The 22,267-nt window shown below is 38.3% G+C and overlaps 1 protein-coding gene across 1 annotated transcript in view; it reads right to left on the bottom strand.

Moving 5' to 3' along the window:
- pigg (phosphatidylinositol glycan anchor biosynthesis class G (EMM blood group)) overlaps positions 1-22,267 on the bottom strand; it is a 64,954-nt gene that overhangs the window by 21,454 nt on the left and 21,233 nt on the right. The window contains exons 7-10 of the mRNA XM_061080041.1: positions 15,960-16,177; positions 15,091-15,375; positions 7,148-7,554; positions 4,519-4,710 (exon numbers count right to left, since the gene is read on the bottom strand). Coding sequence (XP_060936024.1) covers positions 4,519-4,710; positions 7,148-7,554; positions 15,091-15,375; positions 15,960-16,177 — 1,102 coding nt within the window. The remainder of the gene's footprint in view (positions 1-4,518; positions 4,711-7,147; positions 7,555-15,090; positions 15,376-15,959; positions 16,178-22,267) is intronic.

Here is a 22,267-nt window from a genome sequence, read left to right as displayed (position 1 = left end):
GTAGCTTGTCATGCTGTGGTACAGAGACACAGCCTGTTACCTTGGAAACAAGCGCTTGTGTTCCAGAAAGTGAATAAGAAAAGGTAAGACGATGGCCAATCCCCTCGACATGTTTGGTATAACCCTTCATCAATCACCTGCATCAGGCTAACACTTGGAGTAAATCAACCAAAGCAAGTAATTCACTGCCAGACGAGAGCTGACAACGATGAGGGTCTGCCCACTGCGCCTGAGACCTGGACTTTTGTGGGATTAAACTGAGTACGTCGAAGTGGCCACTACTGAGGTGCCACTGGGAATAAGTGGCAGACTTTGGAGCAATGGTAACAGACTAAACATCTAATTACAAAACAAACCACTGGATCGATATATCTGCCTTACTGGCAGCCTTATGTTTGATTAAAAAGAAAAGCACAACAGCAGTGGGATTGAGACCAAAGCAGTTTTATAAACAATGGACTGAAGTCAGAGGAGGATAAGACTTTGTTAATTGTTACCACTGATATAGTGTGGACGACATAGGAAATACTTGAAACAACATTATAAAATTAGTCACCCCTCGCCTCGGTTAATAAAAGAGAAAACTGAATTATGTGTGTGTTACTCTCTGGCTGTGTGTGTGTGTGTGTGTGGCGGGGGTTCACAGGTGTTTTGGGACAAGTCTGAATACATTTCCATTTTTAAACAGGATCGGTATGCATGAATATTTTTAAATTGGGAACCTGCACAACAGCCCCTTCATAGATAAAGCAGTGCATGATAAAATGGGTCATGTTTTGTGCAGGAGTGGAACACATACATACATACAAACACACACACACACACACATACACAAAAGAAAACAAAAACATAAATACTTCCTTTCTGGCTTTATGTTTGGTAGAAGTTGTGCCATGAAGACAGACGGCTGAGAGAGACTGCGACAAACTGTGGCTCTGATGTAGACAGACTCCGACAGGTTGGGCCCTCAGCTGGCTGCTTTGATGTTCAGCTACTTCCTATTGGAGCTCCTCTTCAGAGAATTTAATTTGCTTAATCTTTTATGTTACCTTGATTTATGTTTGTTTTGTGCTGTTAGTACGCCGGTATTATTGATGATTTCTCAATATCCTGTGAAATAAAACTGATTCAAAGTGCATGTCTTTCCTGTCAGTTGACAGCGAGTCTATTTTTAGGTTCTTTTCTGATGCCATGAGGAAGGGTGTGTGTGCGGGAGAGACAGAAACACAGAAAGAGAGAGAGAGACAAACTGTATCCACAGTGACATCAATCCAACTATCTCTTTGAACCGTTTAAAGTGAGAAGCGTCGGCGGCTCTCAAACCATTAGCCATTTTGAAAGATGCAACAGCACAATTAGATCTTTGGCACAAAGGGAAGGAAAGGAGGGGACTGAGGAGTGATAAAAACACAGAAAAAGTAACACAGGAAGAGCCGACTTTGAAAAGGGTCATTATACAAAGTCATTCCTCTCTATATTCATGTTATGGTAAAAATGAAAAGAACAGCAGTGAGAAAGTGAAAAGGTGCCGCTTTTTGGGGGGATTTTTAACTTCAGAAAAAAAGAGAAACTGCTTTGATATTGTATCTGAAATGATCAGAAATCCAACTGAGCTCTTTAAAAATACCAAATCAAGGGATGAAAAAATAAAAAATCTGACCCACGGGAAATACACCACATTATTTGATTCCAACAACTCAGCAGTTGCAAACCACAAACCCACAATCAAAGCATTATTTTAGTGGAAGGCACAAATATATATGTTCTTCTTACCCAGCAAACAAAATTCAGCTTCCAACACGGACTCTGTGTTACTGTCTTAAAGCTAGGGTTGGTGATCGAGAAAAAGTTAGCAAGAGCAGGCTACACTTTGAAAAATATGAAACTAATATATCCCACCCCTTCTCCTCGTCAAAGCTACGCCCACATGAACACACACTGCCTGACAACAGCTGGAAGCCGACTTTTCGGGGACTAGCTCACTAACTTCTTGCTGTCGGCTCTGCTTCAGCGGTTTATGTCTCAGTGAGATGCTCAGTACACGCACGGGCAGGGTGCACACAGGCAGGCAGGTCTGTAAGTGACAGACAGGTACACCAGCCAATCATAATCCAGTCCTAATGAAATGATTGTTCCCGTTTGATACAGTCCTGCAAGGGCCTGTTTTTACCAGACAACTTTATTTATTTATGGCTATCGGGATGTGAAGAGAATTTTAACAATTAGATAAAAAAAACGTACTAACCTTACCTTTAAGGTCCAAAACTAAAGTTGGTCTTAGCTCTACAGAATAAAAAGCAGTGTGGACTAAATCTCAAATACATCTCGGAGGCGGACCACCTTAATGATCAACTTGTTTAAGTCTGAAGAAAAATCTGAAGGACTGGGTCAGCCGTCAACCTTGTCAATCACATAGCTCATCATAAGGAGCCATGGTCCCTGTGTGGCTTCAGTTCAGGTGTCTTCGTATGAGTAAGGGTGAGAGGTTGAGCTTTTAATTAGGTCAGCGAGTAGGAGAGGCTGCCAAGGAGAACAGGAAAGGTTAGGGAAGGCCAGGTACTGGTGGTAGATGAAGGGAAGTCGGGGAAACAAGAGAGGAGAACTCTGTGCAGCCGTGCACACTCATTATTTTCTGACGGGGGTTAGTAGCAGATAACTCTGAGCCAACCTACAGCCTGCAGAGTGAAAAATTACCACAGTTAGGGGCTCAAACACTGTTGATTCCCATTCTTTGAACTATGGTAACTACTGCTATTACATATAAATTGTTCTGAGGGATCTCTCTCACACACACACACACACACACACACACACACACACACACACACACACACACACACACACACACACACACACACACACACACACACACACACACACACACACACACACACACACACACACACACACACACACACACACACACACACACACACACACACACACACACAGTGTAAAAAGGAATAAATCCCAGAGAGGGCAAATCTATTTTAAGACGCAAATCAAGGACACTCAAGTCTCCAAAAACTGGACACGAGAGGGTTACGGATTAGATCAAATGAGTAGATGAGGAGATTCTTACCCACAAGAAAAAACTTTGAAGGTTTCAGTACATTTGCAGATTCAAGAAATCCAAACTCTTCTACAAAATGTTAATTTTAAGAAAATAAAATAAAAAGTGTTTTTAGCTTAATGCTAAGACCAGATTGCTTACATGCTGATGTTATATTGTGAGTGCAATATTTGTCCTGTTCATCCATCTATCTACTATGTATGGGTCACCAGGGGGCTGAGACAATCCTAACTCACATTGGGCGAGAGGTGGAGAGCAACTTATGAGAAATTTAGAGCTTCCAATGAACTCAAGCTGCATGTTGTTTTGGGGGGAGGAAGTCGGAGAACCCACACAGACACGGAGATAACATGCAAACTACACACTAAGGTCCCTACTGGCTGTCATGTTCAACCCAGAACCTTGGTGCTGTCAGGCGACAGTGCTAAACACTGTTCCACCGTGCCGAGTTTTGTTTGTGTGTAGATGCCTTTTAGAATGCTACCCAACATTAAATATTTGGTCTAGGTATTTGTTCATATAACCAAGGATGAATACAATTTTTGATCTGATGATGGCTCCAGTTACAGTCCAGCACTAACAGGCGTTTGTTTGTGTCCCAGAGTCAGCACGCCAGGTAGGGTATCCCAGACATTCATCTTCCTAGCTACGCTTTCTAGCTCTTCATGGGGGATCCCGAGATGTTCCCAGGCAAGATGGCGTATGTAACCCTTCCTGTGATTTCTCACATCTCAGTTGCACAAACCTCCAACTGAAGGTGCCCATGAGGCATCCTGACTAGATGCCCAAACCAACTAAACTGTCCCCTTGCTACATAAAGGAGCAGCGGGACTACTACTACTTCCCCCCCGGATGTCTGATTTGAGGGGTGGAATGTAGATGTACTGGTGAATCAAAAGCTTTGCTTTCTAACAGGCATTGAGATTTCCAATTTCACTTCCCAGCATGTACTATATATTGCACATATGGAGTGTCTATATACTTACAGACCCTCCACTTAGTGACCTTTTCATTGCTCAGCATTGGTGAACAATGCCTAGTTTTGCAGTTTCCTCATGAAAGGCAAAAAAACTTTCTTTTCAAGACAAATGAAAAGCAAATCCTTAAAACTATTATTCCAATTCTCTTCATGGTGATATATTACCCTTTCAATTTCTCTGCTCAGTCTGTGCTCACATAAAGCAGCTTACCTCTCTGTGATGTGAAAAATGTAAGATATATGTAAAGCAAGAAAGAAAAAAAGGGTACATCAGTTCATCATCACAGTTAAAACGATGTGGGTCTGAGTGTTTGTCCCAGTTGTCACCAGCAGCGCTGTAGTCTGCACGCTCAACTGGATCACAGCACAACCTGGCAGTTTAAATTAGCCCACTAACAGGGGAGAGCAATATGCCAACTGTTACAGTGAATGAAAACATGGCCCTGGGGTTTCACAAAAAACTTACTTGGATGGGGTACGGCCAGAATGTTGCCAGGGAAACAAGACGTTGCCGACAGCTGCCCGGTAGCTGTAGACGCCCAGAAGTCCGAGAGCGAGGGCGACCTTGGAGACCCATGAGCACCGTCTTTGAACCAGGAGGTAGATAAGAACCAAACAGAAAGCCGCCAGCAGGGAGATAACCACCTTGTGTTCAGAGCTACAACATAATGACAGACAGAGACAGAAAGTCATGAGGTAAAGAAAAGACCACGCAGTCTCATATAAAACGGCAGTTGGAAATCTCAAACTCAAGTTAATCCATATCTACCATGTCTGTGTAACATCTTCCTACACATTCATTTCTTTTAGCCAAAAATTATAGGATGTGTGAAAATGATTTAAGTGATAAAAAAATAATAATTCGAAATAAAAACACAAAAACAAAGACTAAACCTTGAAGAAGATTTCCCTGAGTAGGAGCAAACTTTTTGATGAGATAAAACACTGTCAATCATATCACCCAGCAGTAGTTTAAAGTTTAAAGCATCAGGGATCTTAAATTGTTCCCTGGATTTGAGTCTATTCAGTGTGAAACTACACCGCACTGAGCACAGACAGGAAATTAGCCCTCAAAGGACATATCAAAGTTGAATAGACGCTGTGTATTTAGCCGTTAGCTGGATCACTCGGCAGCTGAAGTTGGGTACTTTGAGACAAGATGAGGTGTTACGCCGCCTAGATCTCATTATCTAAGCCACAGGTAGTTGAGGGAGGGTTGAGGGGCAAGAACCAGACAGGGAAAAGGTCAGAATTCACATCTCTACTCCAAAATGGAATGCATGTTAAAGAAGCAAACCATAACCCCTTGCACTTGTGCTGGTGACAAAACATACCCAGTCTTAGTTTAACAGAAATCATAGTTATTCTACAGTCGGAGCAGAAGACAATGTTCCCTTCTAACTCTTGTTTTTTCAGAATGGTAAGTGGAGGGTCCTGTCAGATTGTCAGAGAACATTTCATCGGTTCACAGCTGGCTTAATAATAATAAAAATATGGGACCATTTGTGATCAAACTCACTTCCCCGTTCTGCATGCAAATAAACATTCATTTAATTTGTGTTCATTAAGATCAAATGATGTTGCTTTTCTACCCAGTCTGAGTTAACAGATGTGTCTAGGCACAATGTAGTGTGGTTGTGTGTGTGTCATGACATTAACAAATGTACGAAGCAAAAAGATACGTTTAAACTGTAGCAGGTCAGAGGGCATCAGCTGAAATGGTTCTTCATATTAGCCCAGGATACTGTACATTTGATTTCAAACAACGAAAAGAATGTGGCTGCCTGCTTCCGAGATCATCTCCAAATGATTGGATCTAAGGATGCACTAGGGTGCACTCAGACCAGAACTTAGCTCTGACCACTTGTGATTGGATCAGTCAGGACGGATGATAACAACAAGTCTGAACAGGGCCAGAGGAAGTGCTGGTTAACACCCTATTGTTTCCCTTTAGTGTGTGTGAGGACCAAATAATTCAGAGACTTATTTAGTTAACATGAGTAATTTCCCGATGTATTTCACTCAACCAGCCTCGCCTGAACTTGTTCTATTGATCTCTCACACTTAAATGTAGGCGGAGAGACAAATGGGAATTGAGCAACTTGTCGCTGCACTGCATTCTCATCTACTGAGGAAGGCTACTGTCTTAGGGAACAAATTGGTGTCTCTGACTTTTAATTATGAATCTATCCCTGCATGACTGAGGAAAACTACTTCCAACAGTGAAACATTCACATTAACTTAACTGCACTGAAAACATCACCTCTACAACACAATATTGTTTGGCTGAACAAACAACATAATAAAGATTTTTTTTGTAGAACCTTTTGTAGAGATGTTCAGATGCACATTTTAACTTAAATATAATTACTTTACGAGTAAAATGTATTTTGTGTTATCTAAAAGGAACTTCAGAGAAACTAAAGACAGAGTCACACCACTCTTCATGCTATATAAACAGAGGTGTGTCTTCTCTCTAATGAACATCTTAGGAATCATAATGCTCTCAAGGAAATTCTGATAAGTTCACAAGCCAGTGTATCACGCTGGACAAGACTTGATGCATCCATCCATCCATTATCTACTCCGATAATTCTTAGTTAAATAGGCTCTAACCAATATATGTGTAATAACAACAGATGACTATGTATGAGTCTAAACACGGATAATTATTAAACGGCCCTGCAGTACCACTCAGCGATTTTTAGTGTCTTTCAGCTAATTGTTTTGGTTTTACAATAACAGGCTGGAGGCGTGTGATTGGCCCAGGGGCGATGAGGCAGGCACTGGCAACACAGTCATGAAAAGTGACATATGAAGATATCAACAGGAGGAAATACACTAGGAGAAAAAAATCTTTAGCTGAATATATATATATATATATATAAATAACTATAATAAAATAGTAATGGACACATGAAAAAGCTGCTATATGAAAATATATTATTGATACTTTTTTCTTCTCAAAATATTGTCTGTATTTAGGATTAGTTGATTGAAATTAACTGGTTTTATTGAATATACTTGGAACTTTTTATTGTATGTTTCTCTAATTCAGATTTGTGTAGTAATGTTAGAGGATTGGTAAAGCCAACCTGTTAAGCCAATGTCCAACATCAGGAAGATGAGCCCATTGTACCCCGGTCTGGTTGAGCGAGCGCAGCAGCCGGCAGCAGAGCAGAGTGAAGGGCGGCGTGGCTAATGCTAACCACTTCTCGGAGTACATCTCTGCCTTAGGGGGAGTAGAGGGGTGACCGTCTTTGGAGGGCAGGATAAGCTCTTCTTCCTCATCTCGCGAGCCACTCTGCTCTCTGAAGTACTTGCGGCACACATCCTGGAAGATGGCGAGGCAGAGGGTGCTGAGGAGAAAGTACCAGGTTTGGTGCTCCTCCTCTACGAAGCTGCTGGCCGCCAAGCTGAGAGTGTGTCCAACGGTGCCCGCCAGCAGCAACACATCCAGCTCCGAGAGTGACCACTCACTGCCGCTGCTCCTCAGTGGAGACTATAAAGAAAGAATAAAAGTGCGTGAAAAACCGGTTACATGCTACCCAACATTTGTAAATTTCATTCTGAAGAAGATGTCACATTTTTGCTCGGATCTGTTTGTTTCTTCGCTGGGATTTCCATGGGATTTTGCAAAGAGGTCTTGATTAAGTTATTTGCATCAACACATCTATTTACCTTAAGACTTTGTGTAGTATGTGGTGTAAGAAATGCAACTACCACTCCCACAGGCGTAATATCTACTGGCAATCAGAATGTTATTGTTCAACTCAGTGGGATAATTGGTTGGATCAAACTACTGCTTGGGAGATTCATACCAATCTATTTCCAATCCTGAAATAAAACTAATCTAAGAACTGAATGACCCATGTACTTCATAACAAAACAGTCCAATCTGCAGACACTGATACGTGCTCTCTTATCGCATGCACATCATTTAACACTCAAAGATTTCAAACAGATATAAAGATACAAATAGACACCATCAAGACTGCTGTTTATGATGTATAGAGTTCCTGGTTAAATAAAGGTTTACTCATGTATAGTTCCAGATCAAATTGTTAAGATCAGTATTTGTCCAATCACTTATGCAAAAAGTATCTGCTCAAAGCACATTAGCATTAAAAGCAAGTTGAAATGAAGTTCAGCCAACCTCTTATTTCGGCAGCAAGATTTTATCCCGACAAACAGCTTCCAAATACACTGTTCACCTTGAAGACGAGGAGAGAGCTGAGCCTGTACATGTACGACCTTCAGGCCACTGTACTCATTTCACTGGGGGACTGGACTGTTTCATACAGTTCTAGTTTTTCCTGTTACAAAACTACAGGCGAATGGGATTCAGCTGCAACATGCACCACTACATGTCACAACATTTTAAAGACTAAACCTTCAATACAACATGCTGTGACTTTTGCTCCTGTTTGTGAGATGGAAAGCAAGTGCCAGACTTTTGTTTAACTCCTGCTACAGTGCTAAGATGAACTTTCTGGACAATGTTTGATACCCATTGTATAAACACTGAGACATTGAATTATGTAAAGCTGGAAATGCTGAAAAATAGAGGTGTATATTAGGAATGAATCAAGTCTTTGGTGCAATAGAGCCTGTTCCTTCTGAGCCATCGTTGGATATCTGACAACAGAGTTGATTTCCTATATACCTCTAACTTCATGTCATGGCCCTGTGGGAGCTGCAATGTGCTTTTTCTCAGCTCCCTGATAGTCTCTTTCTCTCCTCCAGTGGTTGTCAAATTGTGAAAATTCAAAAGCAAAAGGTCTCATGTTTCCTTTAGTCTTTCCAAACTTATTGTATTCATTGCACTGTTTCGATATATAGGTATGTGGTACTGAATACAAGATATGTTCCTTAATTTTTGAGGAAGCATTTGCATTTACAATCTGCGGGTACACAACCAATACAATTTATGCACGCTGCTGTTAAGGCAGAGTTTTTCTTTACTTTAAGCAAAATATCTCGCCTTGTAAAAAATAAAAAAATAAATAGAACTCCTGGATACGCTTTAAATTCTAACAGGATTTTACTTGGGTCACACTCGCTATAAAAATCTTAAGATATTTAGTCCATTATTTTTTGTGTGTAATCCTACTAAGTAACAAACAGACAAATTTAAATGAAGACAAAACCTCCTTAGTGGAGGTAAAATATTGCTGAATTAAGAGGACGCCCATCCAAACAGGATATCAAAAACACACTTTCATCCAGAGCAGATTAAACTAGTCTCCATTTGAGAGGTAACTACAACTTAAAATACTTTGGTCAAAAGTCAGCCACTCAAGTTCAAACAAAGAAATACAAACATATCAGTCAGTCAGAGAATAATTTTTATAGAAATACCACTACTGGTCTTTTGTGTCATCAGCCTGAGAAACTGTCCAGAACATGACAAAAAATGACACACTGTTGTTCTAATTCTTCAGCTGTTTCCTCGAAAAACAATCAATGAATCAAAAAACAAGATATTAACCTGTGATCAGTAAATTTGGATTAGCTATTTGCCAGAATTCTTTATGCTACACTAAGATACACAACTGTATGATGACTTATATATAAACATCATATAAAAAATATTTTTATTATAGAATTATTATTCATCCACCTCTTCAAAAGAAAATGAATAATCATATTTTGCAAATTCATTCTATTTTTGCCTTAAATATGTCTGACATATGTCTCTATGTCTGGTATTAACGGAGATATGGCCCCAAACATCCTGTAGTGTTTTTTTTATTTTTATTTATATATATTTAAGGCAAAAATAAAATGAATTTAAGTATACAGTAGTTATTTTCTCTTAGTCAAAAAAAACGAGAACTTATTAAACTATTTTATTATTCTCAAAGTTAAATGTGCTCCTAACACGTCATATAGGCATTTACTAAGGAGGCTTTAACTTTTTAATATTGCACGAATTTCACTCTTGTCATTTCAGTTTTCGCCAATTTCCTCTTTTCAAATATTCCCCCACTTGTAACCATAGAAACTACCTATTTAAATAAAGTACACTCACTTCTTGTTAAAATTCATTCAGCTGGAATCCTAATCACATTTTTGTGGTTAAATGTGCTTAATCTTCCAGTTTCTTGACCTCATTCCGTCGTGCAGAGAAACTAATCAAGATACCTCTAATAAAAGTTTTGGATGCCGCCCATAATGCAGTCATTTGTCAAGCCAAACCAGGCGAAGCTCCACACTGATTGAGGTGATTACATAATCTAACAACACTGCACACGGCTGTTGATAATTTTGCATTGTTTCCTTCTTTCATTGACAAACTTTCTCCTGCGATATTTTCTTTTTTTCTCTTTAATGGCAACTCCAACTTTATTTCAAGGCAGTAAAGTAAATTGAAAGGCAGCTGGAAACTGTCCAAGAAGATGTCTGATTGGCACAAGCACATTTATTCTCCTCCTGTAATAAAGATCTTTTAAACCTTTTTCTCTTAAATTCATTACCGACAGTAACACGATGAAACAGCTTCATTCCTTAATCTCCATAACAAAATGGGTTTTGTCAGTCCCGAGGTCGAGGACATTAATTGTATTTCCTCTTCACACAGGTTATTGCAGAGATAAAGATTTGGGCCCTGACTGTAAACTTTTAATCACTGTTTCTGGAACAAGATATAAAACACGTCATGGTACAAAAGAGGAAATCTGTACACTAATATAATGCCAGATGGGAGAGAAAAAAACAATTTATTGCTTTTACATTAATAAATAAGTTGATTTAAACATCAGCTAAGGGTCAATATAAGACGCTGAAAGACCAAATAAAATATATCTTTAACAGGATTCAGACCAAAATTTATTTATTTTTCATGGGGTCAGTGAGTAAAGCTTAAAATCAAGAACATTTTCAGCATAAAAAGATTGTTAGATGTAGTTTAAAACTTATTTTAAGAAGTTGGTCTGTTTTGACTTCACTTAAAAACACAAAACGTTGAGTTACTGCAACTTGTATATCCATGGAGTATCGTTCAAAAGGTATGGGAGTTAGCAAGGAATCTCATCAACTTACTTTGTGTGTAGGAATATGTCTTTGTTTTATTCACAACGGTACTTAGTGGATGAGCACACATTATAAGATTTCATTTTGACATGAAACTCAAATTGAAACTGAAGCCTGTCATAAGCTAATTCAGTGACTGTAGAGTTTGTAGACTTTAAGGTTTTATAATTGACAGATTACATCTTATTATGCATTAATATATAGTGTTAGGAGCCTATATAATCTGCTTCATTTAAATTGTCTGCCAAATTCTTCTGAACATTCTCTTTTTTTCATATTGATTTAATAAATAAACTTTCTTAACGTAAGTCGGTAAATATAAACAGGGACTCCAGGGCCACATTACTAATCGATTAATCATAGGTTATTCATCAAGCCCTACATTCACACGATTTACATTTTCTCTGGTTCCAGCTTATGTGATTTACTGCATTTTTTGATAGCTTTAACATTGTGTATAATTTATCTAATGTTGAAATATTGCTGAAAGAACATCACAAATGCAGCTTTAGTAAATTATGCTCCAAAGTTGTGGAGCAGCTAGATATCAGAGAAGCACGTTCAGTAAACATCTTTAAAATAAAACTTAAAACATTTCTCTTCTCTTCAGTCTTTAACTAGATCTTGCACTTGCCCACACTTTTTAACTCTTTGTTATTTTCTTTTCTTTTAAATGTTTTTATGTTACTGCTCTCTTATATGAATAACATTTTAACATGTTTAATTGTTTTAATCTATATTATGTGTAAAGCACATTGAGCTGCATTTCTTGTATGAAAGGTGTTATACATATAAAGTTTATTATCATTATTACGCCTCACATAGCCTTAGTGACTGTGCCCTGTAAGAATTATGTTTTGTGTTGAGAGGTGCCACCTTGGCACTGGCACTGGGATAAGATGTGACTGGAGACTCCACTCTCACAAAGATAATAACAATCCTGACATGACTTATAGTAAACTGTTGTTATCTGCTCCCTCCCATAGTGGATAATACTGAGATGCAACTTTTGTACTTCAAGCTTCTTGGTGAGGATGTCAGCAAGAGCTGAAGTAAATAATATTATATATATATATATATATATATATATATATATATATATATATATATATATATATATATATATATATATGAACTTATATATACAAGAACAACTGAGACTCGTTAATACAAGTGTTTCCCTCATTCTTCTCAAATCTGAGGTTCTGCTTTGAGGATTTGTAACTTCAATATAGTTGGGATAATTATTAAATTATTATTCGTGTGATATTTGATGAATAATTGATTAGTTAATCAAAAGAAAAAGTGAAATGTCAAATAAATATGAAATCAATCATTAGTAATGGCCATAACTACCAGAAAAGGATTAGTTCCCTTTTATTTCGTGGTCCTAGATTTCGTGTTCTAGAGACGTCAGAAAATTCTTCAGATACTGCTGAAAATACTGGTTGGGCATTGGCAAGTGAGCAAATCTATGTACTGATCCGATAACATGTCATTAAATATATTAGTTTCCTCAAGATAAAACTGCAATTTTCTGTATTGGTAAACCACTTCTCCTTCATTGCTCCAAAACAGTAGCTGCGAATAAGTTATTTGCTGATAATGTAGCTTTAGATAGACCCAACTATAATATCAGCAATTTAGAAATATTTCAGCCTGGAATGTCCCACAAGTAAAAGTGACGTGGACTGTATGCAATACTTCAGTTTCAAATGGTGTAACTACCTAAATGTCTTCAATTAAAAAATGTGGCAGCATTTAACAGCTATTTAAAGGAAGTAACTGTTTATTCTTAGATGTATTTATTCATTTATTTGTGTTATTTTTCAGTTACGTTAAACTAGATAATAAAATAAGTTCTCTGTCATTCTCTGTGTATTGTACAATGTATTTGTTTACCAAAGGGTTTAACCTGAGCCACGGCCATACAACAATGATAGCAATCATCACTTCCACACAGGGCGAGTAGCAGGCAGCTTTTTTCTAAGTAGCTTTTTTATGCACTGGCATCCGATTGGTACTTGACATTGACCGATATGCAAAGTCCAGGTATTGCAATTGGTGGTGGGAAGGAACATTTTTTACCTGAACATATCGTCACTTCAGAAAAAATAGGTATCGTTAAAATCTTTCCAAATAGATGCATTAATTTTGTTCACAACAACTTTCTATTACATTCCCAGTGAAAGTATGGTAATTTCTTAAGAATGTGACTCTCAGTGAGGAGACATATTTCTCTTTATGTGTCCAAAAGCTCTCTGAGGTATGTGCACATTGACATTTATGTGGCATTAAACTCAAACACAAAATAATCCGGAGTTCTTTCCACTGAGTCACAGAAACATCCATAGCACTGTACCCACCACATGCTCCAGTGTATAGATATGGACGTTTATTTCTTTGCCCAAATTAATGGTCCGTGGAATTCCTCAGACTTTTTTTCGCCGTGTCAGCACTTTCTTGAAGTTTGCGGAAGAGAAATGAGATGTAACCTTTAAATTACTGTGAGCAAAGAGATGCAGCAGCAAAGGCAACTCATCTTTTAGGCCAATTCAAACAAACACTAAAGGCTGAGAGCGTCCACCTTCTGAAGCGCTTTTCCTGCTACATCTGATTGATTGCTAAAATTTAAAAGAGTAATCTATATATATCTGGCATTTACTTTTGTTTGTGGAGGTCCTTTTCAATATACTACTTTGTACATCAACTTTGGAGGTTTATGGTGCCATGGTAGAGTAATGACTGTTCCCCTTGACATTTTTAATGCTTAATATATGATTTTATTTGAGCAGTGCAGGTTCAGCACACGTTATCTTATACAGTTGATTATGGTAGAAATCTGGCATCAAGTACTATGTGGTCTACCTTTGTAGAAGTGATGGCGAAAGTGGAAACATCACTACAAAGTTGTGGAAATTTTCCATAAAGTTTTTATTTTTCCACTGCTAAAAGTAATTTTTATTGCAGAGTTAGGCCAAATGTTACCATTGTTTTCAATTTGGTTTTATTGACGAAGATCAAACTGCTTGCCAAATAGTTTCAAGTGATATAAAGAGAATCCCACTGCTGTACTGACTTCCATAAAACTTCCATAATTAACTCGGGCAGGGCAATAAACTATTTCAATAATTATTGCAGTATAATTTCATCAATAGCGATATAAATAAAGCTCAATATATATTGATATAATGCTTTTATATTGTATGTAAGCACAGTGAGGAGATATAACATTATTCATTTTTTTTATGGATTTGGAAAACAATGGGAGCCTGTGACCTCTGGGACGTTGAACTGGCAGTGTAGCAGCTCACATTGTGATGTTCCTCAGCAGTAAAGTTCAGGAGTTTGAACAAAACTCTTACTTTCTCTTTTTACAGATCCGTAGGCTTATATTAATATGCTCAACATATTCAGGGTAACTTATGGCATTAAACCTAATGTTTATTCTATTTTCCATTACAAACACAAGGTGTGCATACCAATATACACTGTTAGATTAACTTGAATGCTGTTCTAAAATCAACTAAAAGGCACTCACTGAAAAGATTGTCATTGATCCAAGAAAATCTACAACGTTTTATTAGGTATTTTTTCCACGGTAAAGGAACAATCAAGTGATATAAAGCTGAATTAGTGAAGACTTTGCTAAATCACAAAGTAGGTGTAAATAACACAGGTAAGTCCCACGAGCCTGGAAAAAGTTAGTGGATTTTCTCTTAAATAAATTCTGAGGGTCCCAAAGGTAAAGTTTCTTTACCTTAAGGAAGTGAAAATGTATTTTGCATGAGCAAAAAAGAATCTTCTAAACAGCAGCAGTCAGCTTTGAATCCAAAGACAGTTTCAATAACATAAGACTTTTTTGCGCAATTTTCCCTTTAAGCCTCTTTGTTATAAAACAATCAAAAAGGTTCAGACTTTAAATGCAGCTGTGCACAGGTAAAAGATCTGTCACAGTCTCTACCTTTGTGTATGAGTGGTATATTTAGACGCACAAACTCACCTTCCCGTGAATCTTCGTCCCCTGGGGGAGTCGGCGTGTTACCATGGAGATCAGAATACAAAACATCGCAGAGGAGAAGGCAACAGCAACGAACACAAGACCCCAGGAGAGGCTGCAGAAGTAGCAGGAGCTCTCGGCAGATGTGCACACCAAGACGTGAACTGAGGAGAGCAGCAGGCACAAGAGGTAGAAAGGCAGGGAGAGCAGGGATGAAAGGACGGGGATGTCCACTGCTGCTGCACCGCTGAGGGCTTCAGGCATTGCCAGCAGTAAAACCAACAGGAGCTTGAAGGCCAGGAGTGGGGGAGAGAATGGAGAGAAGAAGAAGGGAAGTTTTTAATAACTTGGATCAAGCTTTTCTTTAACTGACACTACATTAAAGAACCACACAGCAGTTGTATTCAATTTATCTTGGAGATCAAGTTAGAATAGGTCAACATTTGAATAAATTGCCTTAAGGCTGACTTGATGCATCATGTTCAAGAGGCCAAAAACTTGTTTTGTGAGCTTGAACTTTAACCAACAAAATCTCATTATTTGATCGGTGTATCTAAGTGAACATTTGTCACAAATTTGAAATGATTCTCTGGAGGCGTTCTTAAAGTAACATTTTCACAACATCCTGTGAACTTTGACTTTAGACCACAGATGTAATGAAATTCTGTATGGGTGTTTGTTATGTATCACATTCTCAAGAACAGACCACAGCAACAAGTTGAATCCATTATTCCAAAGCATCTTCATCTCGATCTAAATTCTCTAATCGCAAAAACCTTTGTAATTGTAGGCGTGGCTCCATTTGTTTTCTCAGACACATCAGTTACAAATCATTTAAGTGTGGAGGATGAATTATTTTCTTCTGTACTCACCTGGAATACAAAGACCATGCCTGCAATCATGGAGTACATGTCGTACTTGCCCAGCTGCTTGCCGAGAGCCGAGCTCATGGAGGCCAGGGCGTCCAGATACTGCTTTAGGACCTTTTTCCCCATATTGGTCAGCACCTCAGAGGTGTTTCCCTCTAGGTAGAGCTTCATCCAACTCCCATGAGCCTTTTCGGCCACACGGAACTGCTCAAAGCCAGCCTCTGGATATGACACAAGTTAGCAAAGGAGGGGTTGGGTTAAAGCAAATGGAGCGTTTAAATTGTGCGTCTTTAGAAGTGACGTTAATGAGACATTATTGTTTGTTGTCAATTACGCAAATGGTGTTAATGTCGTATACCTCCTGCTGCAGCTATTGCATTCAGATATATTTGTCAAAACGAGGAGGACATCTGCAAAATCTTTTTAATAACCTCTATTGAGTTTCCTCGTGCAGATCACCTTCATTTTTCAGTCTTTATTTATCACCAATTTTCCTGATGCATCAAGACAATTAACCTTATTAATGGGCGCAAGCAATCTGAGCTTTACAGTTCTTTAACATCACTTCTGCTTGCAGACTTCCTCTTAAATGCATATTTTCAGTATTACAGAGGAGTACGCAGTCTTGTCAGTAACCAGCATTATTTTCTTCTATATATCAACTATCTAAAACCATATTGTTACATTATAATAATACTTGTTTATTACGATTGGATGCTGAGGATGCTTATATAGATTAGTGGTGGGGGGGAAAATCGATTCTGTTAAGTATCGCGATATTTTGCGCACGCAATTATATCAATACAGTAGCACAAAGTATTGCAATATTTAAAAAAAAAAATGTTTAATATTTTTTTTTTTACAATATTTGCAATATTTAATTATATACGTAACAGCCCCTGGCTGGCAAAGCATGACGACGAGAGTTTCAGAGTTTAAAAGATACCTGAGCATTCCAGGCACTAGTGTGTCTGCTGAAAGGGTGTTCTCCACTGCAGGAGGTATAGTAACGGCCCAGAGGAGCACTTTAACATCTGAGCATGTTGACCAACTCCTTTTTCTGAACAAAAATGCCAATATTCCCAAATGAATTTAACATTTTGGTTCATGACCTTGCAGAAAACTGGACAGGACTCTAGCAGTACACTTTTTTATTTATTTTTCAAAATTTGATTGAAGCTCTAAGTTACTCTTATTTATATGATTATTCTCAGGTTTATGTTACTCTATTATGCCTGCTTTATGTTACTGTATTGTATTTCAATAATTTTAAGTTATGTGCTGGGAGCTCAGCGTTCATGTGAGAGGTCTCCTTATTCAGAAAATAATTACAAAGGTCCTGTGTCCTGAATGTTCAAGGACAACGTTTTTGCACTACCCTTTCTTAGTTTTTGCACTTCAGTTAATGTGTAGAAGACAATGCTGTTCACAGAATTAAATGTGACATTTGAAGTGAGTTTAGCAGTCTTTTTTTTTTTCATTTTTTGTAATGCATTTGAATAATATGGGGGACATGAATCGCAATATATCGCAGAATCGAATCGCAATACTTGCTGTATCGCAATATGTTAAAAAATCGCAATAATATTGAATCGTGGCCCAAATATCGCAATACTGTAGAATAGTCCGATTTTTGCCAATTCCCACCCCTAATATAGATACAAAGAAAACCATGGAAAACTGAAGAAAAGTTATAGGAGTGCTTTGTCACACATCAGAAAAAGCCTCCAGGCAACAGTCTACTCTGCTGTATTTCATTATTAAGAGAATGCAGGTAAATGTATACTTATGAATGAGAGATCAGTAATGTTACTCACCTCTTCATCAATCATACTGGTGTATGCTGGATGTTTTAAAAGGCAAATTCATGAAACTTCATTATTCTTATTTTTTCTTTCCAGTGTCTTGTTTCTTTAAAGGTTCGGTTTGTAATATTTAGGTGAAATGGATCTATTGGCAGAAACTGAATATAAAATAACTCTAGTGATGTTTTCCCTAGCGTGTTTTCCAAAATGTTGTTTTTTCTTTACTCTAGAATAGGCCTTTATATTGAAATACTTTATATCTACATCAGGAGCGGGTCCCCTCTAAGGAGGCTGCCATATTTTTTACATTAGTCCAAACTAGATTGGTTATTATGACAACTGAAGGTTACCACAGGTTTTTTTGGAAGGGGAGGGTAAGGTGAGGGGTATCCAGCTGCAACATGCAACTTCCCCACTAGATTTCATTAAATTCTACACACTGAACCTTTAGATTGAAAAAAATATGTTTGTGTTAAAAACCATTGTGTAGTAAAGAAAGTGAGGTGTAATTGGACAATCTATGACGGATTCACATGTGTCGACAAAGCAGATGAGATTATGCCCATTTTCATTTGACTTCGGTGCTTTAGGAGCTTGTTCAAGGACGAAGCCCTGTGGAGGTTTGATTTGTGATATACTTCAGTTAAACACACACACACTCACGTAACTAAAAACAACATTTTGGAGTACAGCACGTATCTCAGCAGCATAGGCATAGAGGTGATAAATAGTGACTGTGGCTTTGCCAGACAGAGAGGCTGGTAGAAATATTAGAACCTTAAGCCACAGGCATGAATCATGCAATATCGATGTCCCTGGCCATGTTTCATCTGTCTCAAAGTACAGCGACTGGTTAATGGCTCTCCAAGACACCTGAGGTTAGAGTCACAAAACAAAATACAATATGAAGATTGAAACATGGCAGACAGGCAGAGATTAGGGCAGAGACATATAGATGAAGAACAAGGTTGTTTAAACCTCTCATCACCTGAGTTAACCTTTAAAAACCTTCCCTTTATGTTAGGAGGGTTATTCTAACTTAGGTACAAAGATAAATGGTTTTAAAACCTAAAGTAGAAGTAGAACTATGGCAGCTTTTGGCGGCTTTGGCTTATAGTAGAGCTGGGTGATAAATTAATTTTCCTCGATATAAATATAAGACATTGGCGATACAACATCGATAGAACTCATTCAAGTTTTGACAGACAACACGAACAGCCAATGAAAATGAGAATAGCATTGTGCCAAACCAATCATGTGGCTGGAATAAAGTTACAGCTACGCCAGGTTAGGTTGAGGCACAGAGCGGAAGAGTAGCAGCAGCACACATGCTAATGTTTGGGCTACTGCAGCCGTGCACACCAGTACGTCAGACGAGAGCGACAGCACATTATAAACATCCGTTATTATTAAACATTTGCCTGTGTCCTGCTGTCACTGCCACCGCACAGAACCAGAAGACAGTGGATGAAGATGTGCAGCGGTTACTGGTGGGATTGGTTTGTCATGGTGGAGTTCAGTCACAGAATGATCATCAGAAACCAGGATAAGATGTACACATGGACAGGTATCCTGGTTTCTTACACCAACTAGTAAAATCGGGTTCCTCAAATCCGCGATAAGGGCCAGTCCAGGATACTGAAATGTGTATATGATGTTTAAAAGATTAAATACAATAATGGGATTGTTCAAAAACGTTTTGGTAGTAGTAGTTTTGTCCTTGATGGAACATACTTGGATACTGAAAAGAGGAACATTTCACCTCAGACAGCAGACAAATATCTTTTGAGAAACTTCTTTCACACCCAGTTAAAACATGACCACAACAGGTGTCCAAATGACATGCTGCTTAAAATACCGTCCCAGGCGAATTTCCCAGAAGTGACAACTATTACATTCTGCTGCATAACAGCTTCATGATTACCCAAGTGGACAGATAAAAAAAAAATCAACACATCCAAATGTAGGTCTGCTGAAATAATTTCCATTTCATCTCATCACTATGGAAACCAGGGACCAAAATAGTGAGGGAAATGTGCTGCCAGAGTTTTTTTATATTAAAGAAGTAGTTTGTTTCAAATCAAGTTCTGACAATGCATTATAAGCTGTTTACCTCAAAAAGGTTTGTGTCAGTGTTTTCTTTCAGACAGCTCTCTGTTAACTGAATCTACAAATGCGTTTGGGCCCAAAGACGGAACAAGACTAAGCAAAACCTTTGATCATTTGGAAACCATGAATGCAGAAGACTGGAATGAAAATCCATCCAGTAGTTATTAATATATTTCACAATGTGGATACAAATTTGTAGACACTGCTGACAGTGTTTTCCTTCATCAATGAGACCATTTATCCTTTCATTTACATCCTGGTATTCACTCAAGAGGATCTTTATTCCTGACCCCATTTGAAAAACATGTACAAGTTCATCTGAAATGTCATTAAGTTAATTTAACTTGTTACATAGCCAGGCTTATGGTTTAAATCAGTCCTGTAGTGCTTGACAAGGATTCTTACATTTGTTTGTAATTCTTTTGTTTCTCTGGTCATCCCATTTGTCCTAGTTCAGATGGTTGTGGTTGTGTGAGTTATCTTAGCACCACCAGTTATTTCTTTTGTCATAATTTCAAGCTGAAAACTATTCTATGTTCATGAAAAAACCAAAGCAATAGCAAAAAGTTAACTTTTGGTTTAAACGGCTCAAACAAAAGAAACGGCTGTTGAAGATCATGAAATCTCAAATTAAATACCACATGTCCAATTAGTTTCCAAAAAAGCGACAAATCAAAGAGCCTTCACTATGCCTCCGTGCCTCTGTCTCATTTACAATAACAAGATAAATTTCTTCCGACCCATCAAACATTAGCAATGGTTATTGTTGCCATTGGTGTATCACATGTTTGCCAAAGTGGAGGACAGCAGTGGAGGACAGCAGCGGAGAGCAGACGGAGAGGGAGGAAAATAGGAGACGTGGGGGAGAGTCAGCAAGATGGATAACTCTGACAAACAGTGTGACCCCCAGATATAAGTAGGGAGCAAAACGTGCGAGGATATAAGCATACATTTGCACAAAGAGTGGGCAGCATGAATGTGCCAGAGCAAATCGTAGAATGTTTGCAAGGCTCCTGTGTGGAGTTTTCACAGATGTAAGGTTATTTATTCATGAACTTGAAAAAAATCCGTAGATGAATTTGCCGTCACTCACATCCTGACATGACAGGAGCTGGCGTGCTTAGAGAGCAGGTCAGTGTTTATTCCCTTCTTCTCGTTGGTGCATTTGAGATTCATGTGCACCAACCAGACCGTACAAATGTACTGAAGCTGGAACATCTGCAGGATTATCTGACTACAAAATGAATACTTTCAATCTGTTAACTTACATTAGAAACCATAAGCCGAAATACAATGCATTTCAATGGATTTATTTTCATCTGTGTCATGTTGAGATCTAACACTCCCTGTTTCTGTAAAGGACCCCAGTGTTGATGACGTTTGGTGTGATGAATGTTTTGAATTTGTGAGATGATTCTACCCTAGTTTTTAATCAGACTGCTTCAGGTTAAACTCTGTGAGAAGCTGCTTTGATGCAGGCGACAACATGCTGTGAATAATGAGGAGATGGACTTTTATTTAGAGCAAACCATCTCTGAGTCAACTCAAGGCTGTGCCATCTGTGTTTTTTTTTCCAGTGACAACACTTACATGCACGAAAATGTGAGTGAAAAACAAAATGACACGCAAATCTCAATAAGATTACAATCCTCTTAGTGTTAGTTATGCATATGTTACGTCAATACCTCATGTGGAGTATTAGGATTACACTGGCTGTAACAGACATCTTTCAGACACCTAAATGTTATACCTTCAGATCAAAAAGTGGCTGATGCTGTGCTACTAAAAGGTATACAGCTCACATTACACTTGAAAGTGGGGGGCCAGTGTCAGACCATCAGCCCTCTGTCGAGGCGCATGCAATGTAATGCTAGTCGGCTAGTTTTATGAAGAATGCCGCTGTACTTGTATATTTTTTCTGTCTTTATTCAATCAAAAAGTCAACCAAATTATATTTGTTAAGCCTATATCCACAAATCACGATTTGTTAGCTCAGTAGCAAAGTAAGGAATGTCTTAGATTTTTCTCTCTTCTGTTCTGTTGTGTTGTTAGGACGTGTGTGATGCTTTTAAAAAGGCAGTAATTTAGATATCCTTGCTGATGTTAGAGCTAGCCTTGGTTAACAAGGCTATCGTTATCTTAGCCACTGTGGCCAGTCTGACTAAACCATAGCTGAAAATTAAGGCTTAACAATCAATTCATACATATATTATGCTTGGTGCTCAACAAGTTTGAGCTGACATGAAGCAACATAAGCATTCATTTGGAGTCCGTTATCTGGTTATAAATGTCAAAAATGTACTTTTAGCTCCGTTTTGGTCTCCACCAACTCCCTAAGGACATTTCTCTCCATTTAGCTGCTGAATCCTCCACTATGCCCACAAGCTGCTAATTAAC

Source organism: Limanda limanda, chromosome 10 (genome assembly GCF_963576545.1).
Source record: "Limanda limanda chromosome 10, fLimLim1.1, whole genome shotgun sequence".
Classification (NCBI taxonomy): domain Eukaryota; kingdom Metazoa; phylum Chordata; class Actinopteri; order Pleuronectiformes; family Pleuronectidae; genus Limanda; species Limanda limanda.
Note: the sequence above shows the minus strand (reverse complement) of the source record. Positions and strands in the feature narration are given on the sequence as shown.